Genomic DNA, 21,222 nt, shown 5'->3' on the forward strand with positions numbered 1-21,222 from the left:
AGACATAGCCTTTGTGCCCAAGGCCATTGGGATCTAATCAGGGAGATGGATGTATAATCAGCCAACTTTTTAATGTTTTACATTTTTACTCATTTTTTACAATACATGCATATGTGCATAACACATGGTACAAAATTCAAAGGTTACAGAGGGGTTTGAAGTAAAAGTTACCCTCTTTCTGCTGGCTCCACCATACAGTTCCCCTCCTCAGAGACGTCTCATGTCTCCTTCCCTAGATATATTTACAAAAGTATTTGCAGATCTCTTCATTTTCTGTGTTCACAAAGTCACACATTCTCCATTATATTCCTCTTCTGACTTTTTTTCTTCCCGCTTTAACCCTAGTTTTAATTTTTATCAGTCACATAAGAATCAAAATGCAAGACTCAAAGCCTTCTACAAGGCTTGTGACCTAAAGTGGCCACATTTTCCCTTTGCTGGTGGAATTTACTCTCACCTCTTTCTGAATTGTTGCTTATTTATTTATTTTAGTTTGAGGCCTGGTCTGTTCATCTCCTTCCATGGAAGATAAGAATTTGGTATCTTTTTATCCATTAGTCCTTAATCTGTGCGTGCATGTGTGTGCATACACACAAATTCTTCCATTTCTTCATCCTCCCAGCATTATCATATCATAATCTGGGTTAGGTCAGTAATCAGCATTTAAGTTGTTTTGATTTTAACGGTATTCTCAGTTGAGTCATCTAGTATATTATCGCCATGTTTCATTTCCTGAGCAATCTTTATGTTTTTCTCTGAGGTTATTAGTTGCCTTTATATTTATTAATTTTCAGTGTGTTTATCTCTACTTTAAGCCCAAGCTCCTCAATAGTTGTCTCTTCCTCTTCTCATAATATTCAGACTATCAAATGGGCTATCAGTTTCATCTTTCTGGAGAAGTCTTTCTTGTAGCCTGCAAACTTGTTCAGGCTGGGCTGGTTGCCCTCTGCACCTGGTATAGAGACATTAATCAGCCAGGGGTTGTCCGTCCCTAGCCATCCTGTCGCAGATTAGCCTCCCTTCCTTCTTGAGTTGGATCCTGTTTCCTGTGTCCCTTGTTGTCCTCTTCCTTCATTTCCTCCATTAATTTGTTGGGACATATCGTCATTAGCTTTTGCAGAAAGCTTGCATGGGAAGTTAACTTTTTGAGACTTTTCATGCATAAAAATGTCTTCATTTCCACCCTTACACATGACTGATTGTGTAGATGTAGACTTCTAGGTTGGCAGTTATTTTCCTTTAAAATTTGAAGGCACTTCTCTATTTTCTTTTTACACCAAGTTTGTTTTTAAGAAGTCTGAAACCCTTCTGATTTCCTATCCTTTGTAGTGACCTGTTTTTTCCTTTTTGGAAACTTATGAGGTGTCTCATGAGGGTGGTTATAGTGTGGTCCTTTTCTGGGCTCCAGGTTGGGAAGGTTGTCTTGAATGATATCATTGGTGATTTCCTCAGCTTTATTTCCTTTCTCGTCTTTGGCATTAGTGGTTGGTGCATAAATTTGAATAATAGTCATATTAACTTGTGTTCCTTATAAATGTATGAATATTATCCTATCACTGACAGCGTTATACTTCACGATAGATCTTGAAATGTTCTTCTTGACAATGAATGTGACACCATTCCTCTTTAATTTAATTCCGCTTACTTGTTCATTGTCCAACTTTCAGATGCATATGAGGCTATTGAAAACACCATGGCGTTGGTCAGGTGCACCTTAGTCCTCAAAGTGACATCTTTACTTTTCTAACACTTTAAAGAGGTCTTTTGCAGCATATTTGCCCCATGCAGTGGGTCTTTTGATTCCTTGACTGCTGCTTCCATGGGTGTTGATTGTGGATCCAAGTAAAATGAAATCCTTAACTTCAATCTTTTCTCCATTTATCATGATGTTGCTCATTGGTCCAGTTGTGAGGATTTTTGTTTTCTTGATGTTGAGATGTAATCCATACTAAAGGCTGTGGTCTTTGATCTTCATCAGTAAGTGCTTCAAGTCCTCTTCACTTTCAGCAAGCAAAGTTGTGTCATCTGCATATCGCAGGTTGTTAATGAGTCTTCCTCCTTCCGTTCTTCTTCATATAGTCCAGCTTCTCAGATTATTTGCTCAGCATACAGATTGAATAGGTATGGTGAAAGGATACAACAACCAACACATACCTTTCCTGACTTTAAACCATGCAGTATCCCCTTGTTCTGTTCAAATGACTGCCTCTTGATCTATGTGCAGGTTCCCATGAGCACAATTAAGTGTTCTAGAATTCCCATTCTTCACAATGTTATCCGTAATTTGTTATGATCCACACAGTTGAATGCCTTTGCCTTGTCAATAAAACACAGGTAAACATCTTTCTGGCGTTCTCTGCTTTCAGCCATGATCCATCTGACATCAGCAATGATATCCCTTGTTCCACATCCTCTTCTAAATCCAGCTTGAGTTTTTCGCAACTCCCTGTTGGTGTACTGCTGCAACTGCTTTTGAATGATCTTCAGTAAAATTTTACTTGCATGTGATATTAGTGATATTGTTTGATAATTTCAGCATTCAGTTGGATCACCTTTCTTTGGAATCAAATCTATTCCTGAGGTGGTCTCTCAATTTAGGTGGAATATACTCAAGGTCAATCTTTGGTTCTCCTGGATGTATTCTAAATTTCTTCAGTTTCAGCTTGAACTTGAATATGAGCAATTGATGTTCTGTTCCGCAGTCAGCCCCTGGCCTTGTTCTGACTGATGATATTGAGCTTTTCCATCATCTCTTTTCACAGATGTAGTCGATTTGATTCCTGTGTATTTCATGTGTTAGGTCCACGTGTATAGTCACTTTCATGTTGTTGAAAAAAACTTTTTGCAATGAAGAAGTCGGTCTTGCACAATTCTATCATGCGATCTCTGGCATTGTTTCTGTCACCAAGACCATGTTTTCCAACTACAGATCCTTCTTTGTCGAACTTTCACATTCCAACCACCAGGAATTATCAGTGCATTCTGATTGTATGTTCAATCAATTTTGTACGGAAGAAGTTGGTAAAAGTCTTCAATTTCTTCATCTTTGGCTTCAGTGATTGATATATAAATTTGAACAATGGTCATATTAACTGGTCTTCTTGTGGGCATGTGGATATTTTCCTATCACTGACAGTGATGTATTTCAGGATAGATCTTGAAATATTCTTTTTGACGATGAATGCGATGCCATTCCTCTTCAATTTGTCATTCTCTACATTTAGACCATATGATTGTCTGATTCAAAATGGCCAGTACCAGTCCATTTTGTCTCATTGATGTCCAGGATATTGATGTTTATGTGTTCCATTTGATTCTTGATCATTTCTAATTTTCCTAGATTCATATTTCATACATTCCATGTTCAGATTGTACATGGATGTTTGCAGCTGTTTCTTCTCATTTTGAGTAGTACCACATCAAAGAGTGAAGATCCTGAAATCTTGACTGCATCCACATCATTAAGGTCAACTCTACGAAGAGGCAGCTCTTCCCCAGTTGTGTTTTGTGTGCCTTCCAACCTGAGGGGCTCATCTTCCAGCACTATATCAGACAGTGTTCCGCTGCTATTCATAAGGTTTTCACTGGCTAATTCTTTTCAGATGTAGATTGCCAGGTCCTTCTTCCTAGTCTGTCTTAGTCTGGAAGCCAGCTGAAACCTGTCCTCTGTGAGTGACCCTGCTTGTATTTGAATACTGTTGGCATAGCTTTGAGCATCACAGCAATAGGCAAGCCCCACAGTACAACAAACTGACAGATGCCTGTGGGAAGAATGTGGTAAACAACCTTGAAGTTAAGTTGGCTTTGACATGATAAGCCCTATGTAACATACGCATATTTTAATTTTCCAGCATATTTTGTTTTCATTCCCTGAAGATAGATGAAGGTAGATAGCTGCCGTTGAGCTGACTGCAGCTCATGGCGACCTTACTTACAACAGAATGAAATATCGTCTGCTTCTGCCTTATCCTCAGGTCGCTCAGTGTGGCTATTTTGCCAATCCATCCCACCAAGGGTCTCCCTTGTCCTCACTGGCCCTCTGCTTCATCAGACATGATGTCCTCCTCCAGTGATTGATCCTTCCTGATGATGTTTCCAAAGCAAGCGAGTTGGACAATGTTCATGTGACCCATAAGGTTTTCACTGACTAACTTTCAGAAGTAGATCACCAGGCCTCTCTTCCTAGTCTGCCTTAGCCTGGAAGCTCCACTGAAACGTGTCCATCATAGGTGCCCTAGCTAATATTTGAAATATCAGTGTCATAGGTTCCAGCATCAGAAGAACATACAAATTACCAGAGTATGACAAACTGACAATGTAGCATTCCCTGAAAGCTCCTTTTAAATAGCATTCTGTTCTTGTATCATGGATGTAATACACTGTTTTAGTCATCTAGTGCTGCTATAACAGAAATACCACAAGTGGATGGTTTTAACAAACAGAAATTTATTCTCTCACAGGCTAGGAAGATAGAAGTCTGAATTCAGGGTGCCAGCTCTAGGGGAAGGCATTCTCTCTTTGTCAGTTCTGGGGGAAGGACCTTGTCATCAATCTTTCCCTAGTCTAAGGGTAGGAGCTTCCCAACACAGGGATCCCAGGTCCAAAGGATGCACTCCACTCCAGTTGCTTCTTTCTTGGTGGTATGAGGTCCCTCTCTTTTCTGCTTCACTCTTTTATATCTCAGAAGAGATTGACTCAAGACACAACCTAATCTTGTAGATTGAGTCCTGTCTCATTAACATAACTGCCTCTAATCCTGCCTCATTAACATCATAGAGGTTAAAGTTTTCAACGCGTAGGATAATCACACCAGATCTCAAAATGGTAGACAACCACACCATACTGGGAATCATGGCCTAGCCAAGTTAATACATGTTTTGGGGGGACACAATTCAATCTATAATATATGCCTTTTTACATCTGCAAGGATATTAATGACTTTAATATTGCTGTTTTTTTCTCCTTGCACGACCCGTTTCCTCAGAGATTTCCCACTTTTTGTTTATCTTAGCCTCCATCATTCCTGTTAGAGGAAATCCCCAGGGATTTTCCTTGTTTATAAAGCCAATTAGAAGCTCTTAGCACATGTGAGGAAACCCTGGTGGTGTAGTGGTTAAGTGCTACGGCTGGGAACCAAAGGGTCGGCAGTTCCAATCTGCCAGGTGCTCCTTGGAAACTCTGTGGGGCGGTTCTACTCTGTCCTATAGGGTCGCTATGAGTCGGAATCGACTCGACGGCACTGCGTTTGGTTTTTTTTGGTTTGGAGCACATGTGAGAGGGGAGATCTTGTCACTGTGGGGTTCATGCCAGGATCACCTGGCCAGGAGTTTTTTTTTTTTTCCTTCTGAAACCCCCACTTGCAACATCTTTAGATCTCTCCTCTTGGGCTGGTCAGATCCTATGGAGAAGGCTCTTCCAGGCTCCCAGATAGTGGGGGAGACCTGCCGCCTTCCAGGAGCCCATAGGGGAGAGGGCGGGGGCTCAGCATCTGGAGGGCAAACTTTACTTAACACTCATTTTCAGGTAGGTGCCCCATCCTGACATCCTCCAGAGAATGGACCTCCAGTCTTCGACCGGGGTGGTGAGAGGGATCCCTTACCTTCCTTTCTCGTCTGCAGTCCCAAACTGAAAAACCAAACCCATTGCCACAGAGTTGATCCCAACTCATAGAGACCCCAAGTGTTACAGAGTAGAACTCCTTCCTAGGGTTTTCTTGGCTGTGATCTTTACAGAAGCAGACCGCAGTGCCGCTAGGTGGGCTTGGATCACCAACCTTTAGTTTAGTGGTTGAGGGCCAACTATTTGTGCCACCCGTGACTCAGCTTTCTTCCACCTCCTGTGTCTCTTACTTCTCATTCAGCTGCTCGCCAGCTTCCAAAAATAGGTCGTTTCTCTACCATCATTTTTTCTGACCCTGTATGGTAATGCCTTTCAAAAAATCCTTTTACTGGCTGTTCTGGGAGACTCAGGGAGGTGAAAAGGAAGGACGCCTTCAGTGAGATGGATTGATGCAGCAGCACCAACAATGGGCTCAAACATACCAATTATCATAAAGATGGTACAGGTCAGAGCAACATTTCGTTTTGTTATACCTGAGGTTGCCCTGAGTTGGAGCCGACTCGAAGGCAGCTAACAACAACAACATAGTCATTGAAACTGGGCAGGGCAGGGAGGGCCTCTGAGCTGAGATGTGCAGGGTGAAAAAGAACCTCTACGATGAGGGGGTGGGGCCAGGTGCAGAGTGTTCTAGGCAATGGGAACTGTACATGCAAAGGCCCTGAGGCAGGAAGCAGCTTTTGATGAGTGGGAAAGAAGATGCAAGAGGCTGGAGCCCAGCGAGCAGGGGGGTGGAGGGCGGTGAGGGAAGAGGTGTGTGTGGGGCCTTGTAGGCTACTGAGACAATGTTTGAAAAAAATATGATGGGGAATTTTTAAAGGGTTAAAAATTAATATTTTAAGACTTTATTAAGGAAAATTTCAAACATACTGTGTTGGGGTCCCCAAGACCATTCTCAGGTTTAATGATGCATTAGGACTGACAGAACTCAGCAAGGCCATTGTACTCATGGTTATAGTTGATTAGAGAAAGGACACAGACTAAAATCAGCAAAGGAAGGAGGTGCTGGGGCAGGGTCCAGGAGAGAACAGATGCTTACTTTCACAGCATTGATGTGTGACCAGATGCACAGGGTATTGCCCACCAGGGAAGCTCTCCCAAGCCCTGGTGTCCAGGGTTTTTGCTGGGGATCAGTCACCTATGCATGGATGACCACCCATGTGGCTGACCTCAATCTCCAGCCCCTTCAGAGATTAGTTGATACCACATGGCTGAAGATCCCCACCATGAATCCCATTGTTGTCATAGACCATCTTGGGTGGCCCAAAACCCCTACCATGAATCCTGTTGTTGGATAGACTATTTGTGGTGGCCCAAGGCCCTTACTATAAATCACAGTGTTAACATAGACCATCTGGCGCGGGCCAAGGCCCCACCATGAATCACACTGTTAGCATAGACTATCTGGGGTGGCCCATGGCCCCATCATAAATCCAATTCTTGGCATAGACTCTGTAGGGTGGCTCAAAGCCCCAGGTAAAGAAAGATACTCTTATTAGGGAGGACATTCCAAGAGCTCAGAGGTCACCTTCCAGGAGTCCATTAAAGACCAGACCTTTCTTTGGAGTGTGCAGGGTTTGGACAGCTCAGGCCTGCTGAATTAACCCTTTACTGCATTCAGAAATGGAGAGAGTTGTATAAACCCATGTGCCCTTGCCCCGGCTTCCGTGATAGTCAGCTCTGACCACCCTCGTTTCCCTGCCCACCCCCTCACTCCTCTCCTCTCATCTGCGTCCTAGCAGCACGTTCTTTGTGGAATGATGGATCACTTTTGTGTGGCCTTTCTCGCCATGGTCTTATAACTCCCACCCAAATGATTGGTTGGGACTGTGCAGATAAGGTAATTGTGGCCCACCAAGGGGACTGGTCAGTTTTGCCACTCCGCTAGTCTTAAATGTGAGCCAATTCCAGAGCAGAGAGAGGCTCTCACCACCACTAAGGAAGAAGGGCTAAGACTAGAGCATGTCCTTTGGATCCGGGATCCCTACACTGAGTAGCCCTGGAACCAGGAGGACAAGAGAGCGGTAACACTGAAGATGGGGGGAAGTGGTGCAGAGAAATGGCAGCAGCAGAGGCAGCAGAACCGGGAGACCAGCAGGAGATGGCATGTGGGCTTCCACCCCACTGAGCCAGAAAGCTGAGTGCCTTTGGTCAGGAGGCTTGCTGGAGGAGTAGGGTGCCTCCTGGCATTTGGCGGAGCTAGGTTTACTGACCCAGGGAGCTAGAGCTGGGTGTCTTCCAGCAGAGGCTTACTGGCAAAGTCGGGCGCTTCAGGGCACTTATCAGTAGAGGTAAAATAGCTTTGTAACACTTGCTGGAGCAGGGCAGAGGCTGAGGGGCCAGAGAGAGCACAGCTGAGAAGAGGCTGTCCTGATGGAAGAACTGTGTTCTTGAGCCTGAATTGTAACCTGTTACTTCCCTAATAAACCCCATCATTGTGAGTATGGTCTGTGAGTTCTGTGTGGTCATTGCAATGAATTACCAAACCCAGGAGAGAAATACAGAGTGCTGCGGGAGGGACAGATGGTGTCAGAATTGGTAAAGATGGCTGAGGGAGGAGGCATGTTTGACCCCTGCCTCATATGAATCAGCCTTGGGTTGTTGATCTTGATTCTCCCTCCCTCTTGTGAAGTTAGAGGAAGTCCGACACTGCCCCCACACCATTTTTTTTAATAAATAATTTTTATTGTGCTTTAAGTGAAAGTTTACAAATCAAGTCAGTCTGTCACATATAAGCTTATATATACCTTACTACATACTCCCATTTACTCTCCCCTTAATGAGTCAGCCCGCTCCCTCCTTCCAGTCTCTCCTTTCATGACCATTTTGCCTGTTTCTAACCTTCTCTACCCTCCCATCGCCCCTCTAAACAGGAGATGCCAACACAGTCTCAAGTGTCTACCTGACACAAGTAGCTCACTCTTCGTCAGCATCTCTCTCCAACCCATTGTCCAGTCCCTTCCATGTCTGATGAGTTGTCTTCGGGAATGGTTCCTGTCCTGGGCCAACAGAAGGTTTGGGGACCATGACTGCTGGGATTCCTCTAGTCTCACGCAGACCATTAAGTCTGGTCTTTTTATGAGAATTTGGGGTCTGCATCCCACTGTCCTCCTGCTCCTTTAGGGGTTCTCTGTTGTGCCCCTTGTCAGGGCAGTCATCGATTGTGGCCGGGCACCCCCCACGCCATTTTTACATCCTTTCATCTGCATATGTCTTAGGATGTATCTCTGGAAGACAAGGAGACCCCTTTTTAACATAACCAGGATGTGGTCTTCACAGGGTGTCTAAGTAGCTTTTTTGTTAATTGCTATCGGGTGGATTCCAAATCATGGCTGCCCCGTGTGTGCAGATTAGAACTGCTCCATAGGGTTTTGAAGGCTGTTATCTTTCAGAAGCAGATTGCTAGGCCTGTCTTCTGAGGCACCTCTGGGTGAGTTTGAATTGCCAGCCTTTGGACTAGTAGCCACGTGCTTAACTGTTTACATTGCCCAAGGACTCATTAAACAGCTTTATTGTTGTATAATTTACATACAATAAAATGTGCCTGTTCAAATTATACAGCTGGAGTTTTGACAGAGTTGCACACCCAGGTACCCTCCATACTCAAGAGAGCAAACATTTCCATCTCTCCAGGAGTTCCTTTGTGCCCCTTGGCCCTCAGTATGCCTCCCAATCACCCCTGGCTCCAGGCAGCCACTGATCTGATTTCTCAGATCTCGAAGTAGCTTTGCTTTTTCTGGAAATGCATATAAACGGACTCATCAAGAACTTCATGTAAGTGGAAGGTTCTAGAACTTAATGTAAATGAAAGTTTCTAGAACTTCAGGTAAACAGAATCATACAATATGTTGTCTTTCATCTGGCTGCATTTGCATCGTGCAGACTTTTCCAGACTCTTCTTATGGGACAGTGTCTTAGTCTCCTAGTACTGCTGTAACAGAAATACCACCAGTGAGTGGCTTTAAAGAACAGAAGTTTCTTTTCCCATTGTTTAGGAGGGGAGGAGTCTGAATTCACAGCCTGACTCTAGGGTGTGGCCCTTCCTTGTCTATTTTAGCTCCTAGTAGTTGGCAATCCTTGAAGTTCCTGCAGGTGTACATTGATCCACCTTTGTGGCCTTCAGATACCATCAGTCTTCCCTCTTCCACCCTGTGTCTGCTTGTTTCTGTGTCTATACTCTTAACCTTTTACAGAGGACTGATTCACACTCATGGCAACCCCATGTGTTACAGAGTAGTACTGCACCATAGGGTTTTCTTGGCTGCAATTGTTATGGACACAGATTGCCAGGCCTTTCTAACATCGTGCCACTGGGTCAGTTCTAACCACCAGCCTTTGGGCTAGTAGCCAATCACAAACCCCTTGTGCCATCCAGGGAATTCTGCCACTCTTTTTATCACTCAGAAGTGATTAGGTTTAGGATCCACGTATACTGATATGGCCTCATTAACGTAACAAAGAAAACCTTATTCTCAAATGGGATCACATTCACTGGTACAGGGGTTAAGACTCCAACACATATTTTGGGAGGGGCACAATTCAATCCATAACAAAAGGTTTTAATCAGGGGGCTAGGCTGATATACTCTAATTGACATTTTAGAAAGTTTGCCCCTTAAGTAGGGAACTCTCTACTTCGGGGACGGTTGCTAATGAGGAGCCTGTAAGTCATCCCAAGAGCAATGGGACAGGCATCCAGAGGGACCTGGTGATGGCCCACTGGCCCAGGACATCTCCACCGCATCCTCTGGTGCCACTTCTGTCCCCGTGCCAGGCCCATCTGTGGAGCAATCTCGCCCTAAGATCCAGGCTGTGGAGTTCAGACCTGGCCCTGGAGCCCCAGAAGCCTTTCCCTCCCTCCCAGACTGTCCTATGAGCATCCTTGTGGCCGGTCCCCTGCCGCTCTGGCAGGGCGAGGCTTTGGTCTGTCTCCACTGCTGGCTCCCCAGTGCCCAGAATAAACCAGATGCAAGTTCCCGCCCACCTGGGGCAGGGAGATTCAGGCCAAGGACAAAAATGAAAAAAACAAAACAACTCCGTTGCCATCAAGTTTACTCTGACTTATGGTGACCCCATATGTTACAGAGTAGAACTGTTCTCAGGATTTTCTTAACTGTAATCTTTATGGAAGCAAATTGCCAGGCGTTTCTTCTACTGCACCACTGAGTGGGTTTGAACTGCCAACTTTTGGGTTAGCACTTGAGTGCAAACCACTTGTGCCATATACGATGGTGCTTGAAGGTTGTGTGTACCAAGGAGTAAAAAATAGAACAGAGACGAGGAGGGGAGTGTAGGTGGTAGGTGGAGTAACAGGGATCCAGGGGTGGCACCCTGATAGGGAACATTTGAGCCAAGACATGATGGAGGGGCCGTGGAAGTGTGGAGGAACAGCATTCCAAGCAGAGGAACAGGCTGTGCAAAGGCCCTGAGGGTGGGTCCATGGCGGGTGTGTTCAGGGAATACTGAGAAGGTCATATGGCTGGAGTGAGTGAGTGTTGGGGAGATGGTGGGGGAGGAGAGCAAATGGGGAGAGGGAGGAAATGGAGGGGAAGTGGAGGAGGGGATAAGGGGGAGGTAGGAGAGGAAGTAGGAATGGGTGGGGGTAGGGGAAGGTGGAGGAGGGGGAGGTGGAAGGGAAGGAGGAGAGGGAGAGAGGGATATGAAGGGGAGGGGAGGGGGAGAGGTAGATAGGGAGGGGAGAAGGTAAAAGGAGAGGGGGGGAGGAGACAGAGGGACAGAGGGGAGGTGGAAGGGGAGGAGAAGGAGGGGGACATGGAGGGAGAGGTACAGGGGTAGTCTGGGGGACCACTATTTCTCCAAACTGCTACAACAAGAAAATGGAGGGGGAGGTGGAAGGAGAGGCAGAGAGGGAGGGGGAGGTAGAAGGGGGTTTTGGGTTATAAAAGCAATTCTTTTTTTAATTTTATATTTTTTTGGTGAAAATATACACAGGAAAGCATATGCCATCTCAATAATTTCTACATGTACCATTTGGTGGCATTTGGTACGTTCTTCAAGTTATGCAATCATTCTTGCTATCCTTTTCCAAATTGTTCCACCACCATTAACATAAACTCACTACCCCCTAAGTTCTCATCTAAACTTTTGAGTTGCCTAACTTTTCAAGGTGCTGTTGTCAATTTGATCCCATATAAGTAATCCTTTAAAATAGGACAGTGCTCAAGGTGGACATTCTTTTTTTTTTTTTTATTAACTTTTATTGAGCTTCAAGTGAATGTGTACAAATCAAGTCAGTCTGTCACATATAAGTTTACATACATCTTACTCCGTACTCCCACTTGCTCTCCCCCTGGTGAGTCAGCCCTTCCAGTCTCTCCTTTCTTGGCAATTTTGCCAGCTTCCCACTCTCTCTATCCTCCCATCCCCCCTCCAGACAGGAGATGCCAACACAATCTCAAGTGTCCACCTGATATAATTAGCTCACTCTTCATCAGCATCTCTCTCCCACCCACTGTCCAGTCCCTTTCATGTCTGATGAGTTGTCTTCGGGGATGGTTCCTGTCCTGTGCCAACAGAAGGTCTGGGGACCATGGCCGCCGGGATTCCTCTAGTCTCAGTCAGACCATTAAGTCTGGTCTTTTTATGAGAATTTGGGGTCTGTATCCCACTGATCTCCTGCTCCCTCAGGGGTTCTCTATTGTGCTCCCTGTCAGGGCAGTCATGGATTGTGGCCGGGCACCAACTAGTTCTTCTGGTCTCAGGATGATGTAGGTCTCTGGTTAATGTGGCCCTTTCTCTCTCTTGGGCTCTTAGTTGTCGTGTGACCTTGGTGTTCTTCATTCTCCTTTGCTCCAGGTGGGTTGAGACCAATCGATGCATCTTAGATGGCCGCTTGTTAGCATTTAAGACCCCAGATGCCACATTTCAAAGTGGGATGCAGAATGTTTTCATAATAGAATTATTTTGCCAATTGACTTAGAAGTCCCTTTAAACCATGGTCCCCAAACCCCCGCCCTTGCTCCGCTGACCTTTGAAGCATTCATTTTATCCTGGAAACTTCTTTGCTTTTGGTCCAGTCCAATTGAGCTGACCTTCCATGTATTGAGTGTTGTCCTTCCCTTCACCTAAAGCAGTTCTTACCTACTAATTAATCAATAAAAAACCCTCTTCCTCCCTCCCTCCCCCCGTCATAACCACAAAAGTATGTGTTCTTCTCAGTTTATACTATTTCTCAAGATCTTATAATAGTGGTCTTATACAATATTTGTCCTTTTGCCTCTGACTAATTTCGCTCAGCATAATGCCTTCCAGGTTCCTTCAAGGTGGACATTCTTTTCTAAATAAAACTAAACTGTCACTTGGTTTAAAGATGACTTTAGGGAATAGTTGTGGCTTAAGGTTTAAAGGCAATAGTTTCAGGGGAATTATTCAGCCTCAGTGGCTCTAGAAAGTCTGGATTCCATTGAGAATTTGAAATTCTGTTCTACATTCTCCTCTCTTTTGATCAGGATTTTTCTATAGAATCACAAAAGCAATTTATTTCTTTAAAAAAAAAGTTCAATTCCCACTCATCTCACAGCCTGGTGAGGGTGGTGGCCATTCTTTTCCACATGGTCATGCAGGGATCCAGCTCCTATCAGGGGAGGTGGTGGGGAAGAGGGAGCAGGGACACACCCACTTTGAACCTGTTCCTGAGGCCTGGCAGATAGAAGCAATGAGTCCCTTCCCTCTCACCCACCGACACACATGGCTCCAGGTGGCTCCTGGCCTCACCTGAGAGCAGGGGCAGCCTCTCCCCTGGATGGGGGTTGATGTGCGGGTGGACGCCTTAGCCATCTCTGCCACACACTCAGTGTCATCGATTTACTCAACTGATGAACCCAGCTCAGGGCTAGACCCAGAATGTGAGGCATCCAAGGGCCAGGCAGGAGGCTGTGGGAGGGTCAGACTTAGGCACTCAGGATGTCCCAGGATAGAGCATACTGGGCTTGAGGAGGACAGGACTGGCTTTGAGAATACTGGCTGCCTTAGTTCTCTAGAGCTGTTGTAACACAAATACCATAAGTGGGTGGCTTTAAAGAACAGGAGTTTATTTTCTCACAGTTCTGGAGGCTGGAAGTCCAAATCAAGGTCTCAGCTGTGTTGATCCCTTCCTTGTCAGCAGCCTGGGTGTTTCTTGGTTCCTTGGCTTGTAGATAGTCCTCACGTGGTATCTGTCTTCTCCCATGTGTGTTTGTCTCTTTAACTAACCTGCTCTTTATATAACCCAGAAGCGATTAGATTTAGAACCCACCCTACTCGAGTATGATTTAATTAACAAAACAAAGAAAGCCTTATTTTCAGACAGTCATGTCCCCAGGTGTAGGGGCTAGGATTGCAGTTTTGTTGTTGCTGTTAGTTGTTGTCAAGTCCATTCCAACTCATGCTGATCCATGTGTGTGGAGTAGAGCTGTTCCATAGGGTTTTCTAGTTTGTAATCTTTATGGGAGCAGATCACCAGGTCTTTCTCCTGAAGAGCTGCTAGGTAGGTTTGAACTGCCAACCTTTTGGTTAGCAGCTGAGCACTTAACCATTGTGCCACCAGGGCTCCTTATTCACAGGTGTAGGAGTTAGGACTCCAACACATATTTTAGGGGGAACACAATTTAATCCATAACTCCAGCTCACTTTGGTATTGTCAGTGACCCCTGCCCTGAGTCCCCCTAGAGATCTGGCGATGGAAGGGTTCATCCTAAATCTCCCTGAACTCCTGTGCCCTCAGAGGGGTAGGTCTGGTCCAGATGGAGGTGCTGGGCTTGGGGAGGCTCCCGGGGTCCGCAGGCCACTGGGGATGGAGCCAGAAGCCTCCAGGGTGCGAGGCAGAGCCGCCCAGTGACACCGCCCCTTCCCTTGGCAGCGGCCTCTTCGTGCTGATCCGCGTGCGCCGCGAGCTCCGCCAGCACCAGCGTGCCGGCCACACCATCCCACACATATTCCAGGCAGTGGCACGACGGCAGCCTGAGCACCTGGCCCTGGTGGACGCAGGCAGCGGCGTGTGCTGGACCTTCGGGCAACTGGACGCCTACTCCAATGCCGTGGCCAACTTGTTCCTGCAGCTGGGCTTTGCGCCGGGTGATGTGGTGGCCCTGTTCCTGGAGGGCCGGCCTGAGTTTGTGGGGCTGTGGCTGGGCCTGGCCAAGGCTGGTGTGGAGGCTGCGCTGCTCAACATCAACCTGCGGTGTGAGCCCTTGGCCTTCTGCCTGGGCACCTCAGGTGCCAAGGCCCTGGTCTTCGGAGGGGAGCTGGCAGCTGGTGAGTCTGGGCAGGGGCTGGAGCAGGCGTGGGGTGGGTATGGGGTGGTCCTGAATCTGGGGTTGCCCAAGGTAGGGAGACACTGGGCCCCAGGCCTGGGGAGAGGGCCGCCCAGCCCTGACTGTGATGCCCATGTCTGACTACAGCGGTGGCCGAGGTGAGCGGACACTTGGGGAAGAGCCTGCTCAAGTTCTGCTCTGGGGACCTGGAGCCTGAGAGTGTCCTGCCTGCTGACACCCACCTACTGGACCCGCTGCTGCAGGAGGCCTCGACTGTTCCCCTTGAGCACCCCCCTGGCAAGGGCATGGATGGTGAGTCAGGGAGGCCCCCCTGAGCCAACATCCCCCCACCCCATCGCCGACACCCACCCCAGACCCTGTCTCCTATATCTTGTCCCCTCGTCCTCAGTGGCCACCCCAGACCCCCATCTCCATCCCTGATACTGTCCCACCCCCTCCCGTTATCCTTTTTGCCTACTTGTTACCATGTCCCCAACACCTGCACCAAATGCCTGCCCCATAACTTCATTTTTATCTCCAATACCGCCCTGTCCGCGATGTCCACTCAGTCTCCTTGTCTATCTTTCCTCCATCATCCCCCCAATCCCCAATGCCCACTCTGTCTCCAGCCCCATTCTGTCCCATCCCCGTCCCATACTGTTGTTCTCAATGCCTGTCCCAAAAAGCTACCACAGACCCGTCTTTGTCTCTGACACCATCCTGTGCCCCACCCCACCCCTCTCTCCTATGCCCACCTAGTCTCCTTTTCCTAACTGCCTGCCCCATCCCCTAGTCCCCGACTCCCACCCCATCCTTGTGTCTCCACTGCCACCCATCCCCTTGTCCCTGACACCCATCCTGTCCCCTCATCCGCAATGCCTGCCCCAAACACCCATCCTAAATCCCTGTCTTCATCCCTGATGATACCCATCCTCCACCCCCGTCCTCAACCTCCCCGCCTTGTCCCTGATGCCACCCCAGCGTCCCCCATCCCTCCTCTCCTGCAGACCGGCTCTTCTACATCTACACGTCGGGGACCACGGGGCTGCCCAAGGCTGCCATTGTCGTGCACAGCAGGTGAGCCTCCAGCCTGGCCACCCTGGGCTCCCAATCCCTGACCTCCAGCCTGGCCACCCTGGGCTCCCAATCCCTGACCCCAACCCAGCAAAACCCACGGCCCTCCTATGGCCAGCTGGTTCAGTGCCCTGGGCCCCTGTTCCCCCACTTACTTCCCGCTGCGTCCAGCCCATTGGCTGGCCTATCCCAGTCTCCAGGTGTGTCCTGAAGTGTCCATTTCTCTCCCCACGTAGCTCTGCCCTGGCCCCTCTGCAGCTACCCCCACGCTGGCCCCCAATACCCCCTGCTCCCCACAGCAGTCACCGGGGAATTCAAATCTCTATTTCAGACCACAGGCCTCCCTTGCCCCAGACCTCGAGATAAAATCCATGCTCCTCTTGAGTCCTGAGCCTGCACCACCACTTCCGCTATGTCCTGGTCCTCCTGCCCTCTTGCCCACTCACTCCTTGGCCTCACACTCTTCCTTGAGCCACCAGCCTCAGTCCAGCCGCAGGACCTTTGCACGTGCTGTGTCCCCATCTGGGCGCGCTTCCCTCAGCTCGCCCCAGGTGGCTCGTGCTCCCCACATTGGCTCCCCGACCTCACCCACTGTCCCCAGCATCCAGCATGCCCCCTCTCCCCTCAAGGAGGAAGATCCCAGCTCGCACCCTCCCTACCCCTGCAGGTATTACCGCATCGCGGCCTTTTGCCACCACGCCTACTGCATGAAGGCCCAGGATGTGCTGTATGACTGCCTGCCCCTGTACCATTCAGCTGGTAGTGCCGGGCCATGTGGGCGGTGGGTGGGTGGCTGGTGGTCATGGAGCCCTCACCAACCCGTCTCCCCCCACAGGGAACATTGTGGGCATTGGGCAGTGTCTTATCTATGGCCTCACTGTTGTCATCCGCAAGAAGTTCTCGGCCAGCCGCTTCTGGGATGACTGCGTCAAGTATAACTGCACGGTCAGCCCCCACCCAGGCCCTTCATTCTCACTCCCCCGGGGCCCCAGGATCAGCTGCCCTGGCTGGGGACAGGGACAGCGGCCAGTTCTGAGTCTAACCCAGGCTGAACCCTCTCTGGATCCTGGATCCTCCTAACTGCTTGGGAGTGGGCAAAGGCTTCATACCCATTTTCCAGGTGGTGAAACTGAGGCTTGGTGTCTTACCTTATTGTTAGTTGTCATTGAGTCAAATTCGACTCATGGCGACCCCATGTGTGCAGAATAGAACTACCTCATGGGGTTTTCAAGGCTGTGATGTTTTGGAAGCAAATTGCCAGGCCTTTCTTCTGAGGTGCCTCTGGGTGGATTCGAACTGCTAACCTTTTGGCTAGTAGTCGAGCGCTTAACCATTGTGCCACCCAGGGACTCCTCTTAGTTACTTAGGGCTGCTGTAACACAAATACCACAAATGGGTGGCTTTAAAGAACAGAAACTCACGTTCTCACAGTTCTGGAGGCTAAAAGTCCAAATCAAGGTCTCAGCCGTGTTGATGCCTTCCTTGTGAATCGCCCTGGGTGTTCTGGGGTTCCTTGGCATGCAGACAGTCATCACATGATGTCTGTCTTCCTCCATGTGTTGGGGGTGTCTCTGTGTCTATTCTGGTCTTTTCATAACTCAGAAGGGATGAAGTTTAGGATCTCCCCTACGTTGGTGTGCCGTCAACCGATAGATTACATTACATCCGATCGTGCTGTAGGTGATTACATTAAACTAGTTGCCTTCCAGTCAGCTCTGACTCCTGGTGACCCCAGGTGTGTCAGAGTAGAATTGTGCTCCAAAGGGTTTTCAATGGCAGGTTTTTCAGTAGATTACCAGGCCTTTCTCCTGAGGAGCCTCGAGTGAATTAGATTACATTATGGAAGTTGACATATTTCCTGGAAGAAATACAGCCAGCATGCTCCTTGGAGGCGAGGATGGCGAGACTTTGTCTCGAGTACTTGGGACAGGTTATCAGAAGGGACCAGTCCCTGGAGAAGGACATCATGCTTGGTAAAGTAGAGGGTCAGCGAAAAAGAAGACCCTCGACAAGATGGATTGACACAGTGGCTGCAACAATGGGCTCAAACATAACAGTGATTGAGAGGATGGCACAGGACTGGGCAGTGTTTCATTCTGTTGTACATAGGGTCGCTGTCAGAACTGACTCAAAAGCACCTAACAACATGAAAACAATGGAGGGTGATTACATTACATTCAAATAGATTGTGCCACTGACCAACTCAGTGCTTCAGTTTCCCTATTTACAAAGTGAGAGTAATCATTCAAACGCCAACCCTGAAACAAACACCCAGGGCATGGGGGATATCCAGAAGATGACCCTAGAAAGCCAAGGAAACCCAGTGCCGTCGAGTCAATTCGGACTCATAGTGCCCCTCTGGGACAGAGTAGAACTGTCCCATAGAGTTTCCAAGGAGCACCTGGCGGATTCGAACTGCTACCCCTTTGGTTAACAGCCATAGCACTTAACCACTAGGCTACCATAGAAAGCTGAGGGGGAGTGGGGAATTGAGACAAGGAAGGAAGGAGCCCAACAGGGGGAGCCAAAGAGCAGGGAACCCGCGGGCAACCTGGGCTCAGTTCAGCTGCGGAGCTCAGGGGACAGTGTAGAGCAGGCGCTGCAGAGTGGTCCCACCCAGTGACAGATTACCCAGTAGGCCAGGTACGCACGGGTTTATTTGTGCTTATTTACTAATCTGTAGTGCACAGTTTCACCTGTTTTTTGTTGAGGTGAAATTGTGCACTATAGTAAATAAACTCATGCATACCTTGCTTGCTGGTTAATCTGCCCCTGGTATCACCCCAGGGTTTTGCCTTCCTACTTCCATTGTGATCCGAAGGCTTCCCGGTGGGGCGTCCACTCTCCTACACCCGTCTTATTCTGCATGTGGCACAGACTCCTTCGACAGCAATATTGGGTCCCCAGGAAGCAGCGTGGGGGCGTGGGGGACACAGAGCGAGTAGACAGGAATAAACTGCACAGGCGAGGGCTCTGCCCAGAGCCGGCGCCACCGAGTGCGGGCTGTTTGATTAGGTTTCGGCTCATACCTAGCTCGCAGGTGGGGTGGCGTCTGGGTCTCGGGTCGTAGGCAGTCCTCTTCCCCCCAGCAAGCCCGCCGCGCGTGGCTCTCCGACCCAGTTCCCCCCTCAACGCCTGCCCCCCAGGTGATCCAGTACATCGGCGAGATCTGCCGCTACCTGCTGAAGCAGCCGGTGCGCGAGGCCGAGAAGCGGCACCGCGTGCGCCTGGCGATTGGCAACGGGCTGCGACCGGCCATCTGGGAGGAGTTCACGCAGCGCTTCGGCGTGCGCCAGATCGGCGAGTTCTACGGGGCCACCGAGTGCAACTGCAGCATCGCCAATATGGATGGCAAGGTTGGGGGGGTCGGGGCGGGTCCCACGTGGGCTGCAGGGCCCGGGGCCCAGCGGAAAAGTTGGGGCGGGGCGGAGGTGGGGCCTGGCAGGTGGGACTCAGGTTACTGGACCACTGAGTCCGGCCTGGGGCTTGGGCGGTAAGGGCAGATGTCGGTGGGAGGCCAGAGGGGTGGGCAGCTGCGATGCCAGAGGGCAGATCGCAGGGGCGGGGCCCGACTGGCAGAACTGGGGTTCCAGGTGGGAGCGGGGCCTGACAGGTAGATCCTGGGATTCCTCCCTCCACCCCACATAGTGCTGCCTCAGTTTCCCCGGGCCCTGCCTTCCCATAGAAAGGCCTGGACCGTCACGCAGGTTCAGCTTGTGTGCACCAGGATGGGGGTAATAGAGACTGCCCTGGGCCCCCGCCTGACCCGGTATCCGCCTCAGCCGTGCAACAGCAGGGTGGGGTGAATGCCGGCAAGAGGGCTCCAGATCCCCCGCCCCCACCAGCGTGCACATTTAATTTTGTGACTGCTCCCGGGAGGGAAACCCTGATGGTGTAGTGGTTAAGAGCTATGGCCGCTTACCAGAAGGTTCGCAGTTCAAATCCATCAGATGCTCCTTGGAAACCCTATGGGGCAGTTCAACTCTGTCCTATAAGGTCAACTCGATGGCGATGGGTTTGGCTTGGTTGGTTCCCCGGAGTGGGAAGGGTTTCAGGTCAAGGCAATGGCGTGGCTGTGTGCCCTGAGCAGGTGCCTGAGCCCCTCTGAGTCTCAGCGTCCACGCATGTGGGTCGGCGGTGAGAGCAGGGGTCTGGGGACCCAGGGCCAGGGTTGGGTGCCCTTTTGGGCCTGTTTCCTCCTTTGTCAATGGAGACAACTGCTCCTTGAGTTTGTTCTAATCCCCCAACACCCTGAGCTCTGCAGCAGCCCCCGCTGTGTGGTAGGCATCTACAAAGGGACGCTTTTCTGAGTAGCAATGATTATTACCCCCATGTTAGTCTTACACAGGGGCCCTCACTCTTCCTTCCTAGGCTCCTCTAAGCCAAGGACAAGAACACTGATCATAATAAAAGTAGCGCCCTCAGGCGGGATTCTCTCCTGTGTCTAGCATTCCTGTGTTCCTAGCGCCTAGAGGTGGGCACAGCACACCCCCAGCCCGTGCGTCTCTGTAGAATGAACAGCCCAAAAGGTCCCTGGTCATGCTGGCATGGGTCACCACTGTAACAAACATGTCAAATAGTGTGTGGTGGCATCAGTGCGCAGACGGCATTTCTGATCACAGGGCAGGGCAGGGTGACAGGCCTTGCCAGTGTCCCTATGTCTCTCCAGAGTCCACTTGCTTTGTGCCAGTATGGAGGACGCTAGGTGGGTTTCATGAGCTGGGAATGTGGAGGCAGGACATAAGTTTTTTGGGGGGGAGATGACACACTACCCTCTTTTTGCAGATGGCCGAAGCTGGTCACAGCTGGGTGATGACGGGGTTGCTCTTTCCAGGGTCTAGGATGGGGGGGAGCGGTGTCAGGGGAGAGGACCCCACACCAGCCCCAGCCTGCTCCTCTTGACCTGGTTTGCCCATCCAGGTCGGCTCCTGCGGCTTCAACAGCCGCATCCTGCCCAACGTGTACCCCATACGGCTAGTAAAGGTCAACGAGGAGACGATGGAGCTGCAGCGTGATGTCCAGGGTCTGTGTATCCCGTGCCAGGCCGGTGAGCAGACCCTTCCTCAGCACCCCAATCCTTGTTCCTCCCTCCCACCGTCCCCTGTGCCTCCACCTCCCCCAGTCGCCTTGCTTACCCTGCCAGTCCTTGTACCCACTTCTTCCCCATCCCGCTAACTCTGGCTGCCTGGCCCCTCCTCTGCCCTGCCCACCCTCTTCCTCTTGCTGCCCCAGGGCCCACCCACCCTGCTCCCTTGACCTGCCCACCCTGCTCCCTTGCCCTG

The 21,222-nt window shown here is 49.6% G+C and overlaps 1 protein-coding gene across 1 annotated transcript in view; it reads left to right on the plus strand.

The window, feature by feature from the left end:
- SLC27A1 (solute carrier family 27 member 1) overlaps positions 1-21,222 on the plus strand; it is a 37,554-nt gene that overhangs the window by 8,442 nt on the left and 7,890 nt on the right. The window contains exons 3-9 of the mRNA XM_064280947.1: positions 14,473-14,867; positions 15,014-15,178; positions 15,874-15,943; positions 16,608-16,699; positions 16,776-16,885; positions 19,087-19,296; positions 20,861-20,987. Coding sequence (XP_064137017.1) covers positions 14,473-14,867; positions 15,014-15,178; positions 15,874-15,943; positions 16,608-16,699; positions 16,776-16,885; positions 19,087-19,296; positions 20,861-20,987 — 1,169 coding nt within the window. The remainder of the gene's footprint in view (positions 1-14,472; positions 14,868-15,013; positions 15,179-15,873; positions 15,944-16,607; positions 16,700-16,775; positions 16,886-19,086; positions 19,297-20,860; positions 20,988-21,222) is intronic.

Source organism: Loxodonta africana, chromosome 3, assembly GCF_030014295.1.
Source record: "Loxodonta africana isolate mLoxAfr1 chromosome 3, mLoxAfr1.hap2, whole genome shotgun sequence".
In the NCBI taxonomy this organism is placed as follows: Eukaryota; Metazoa; Chordata; class Mammalia; order Proboscidea; family Elephantidae; genus Loxodonta; species Loxodonta africana.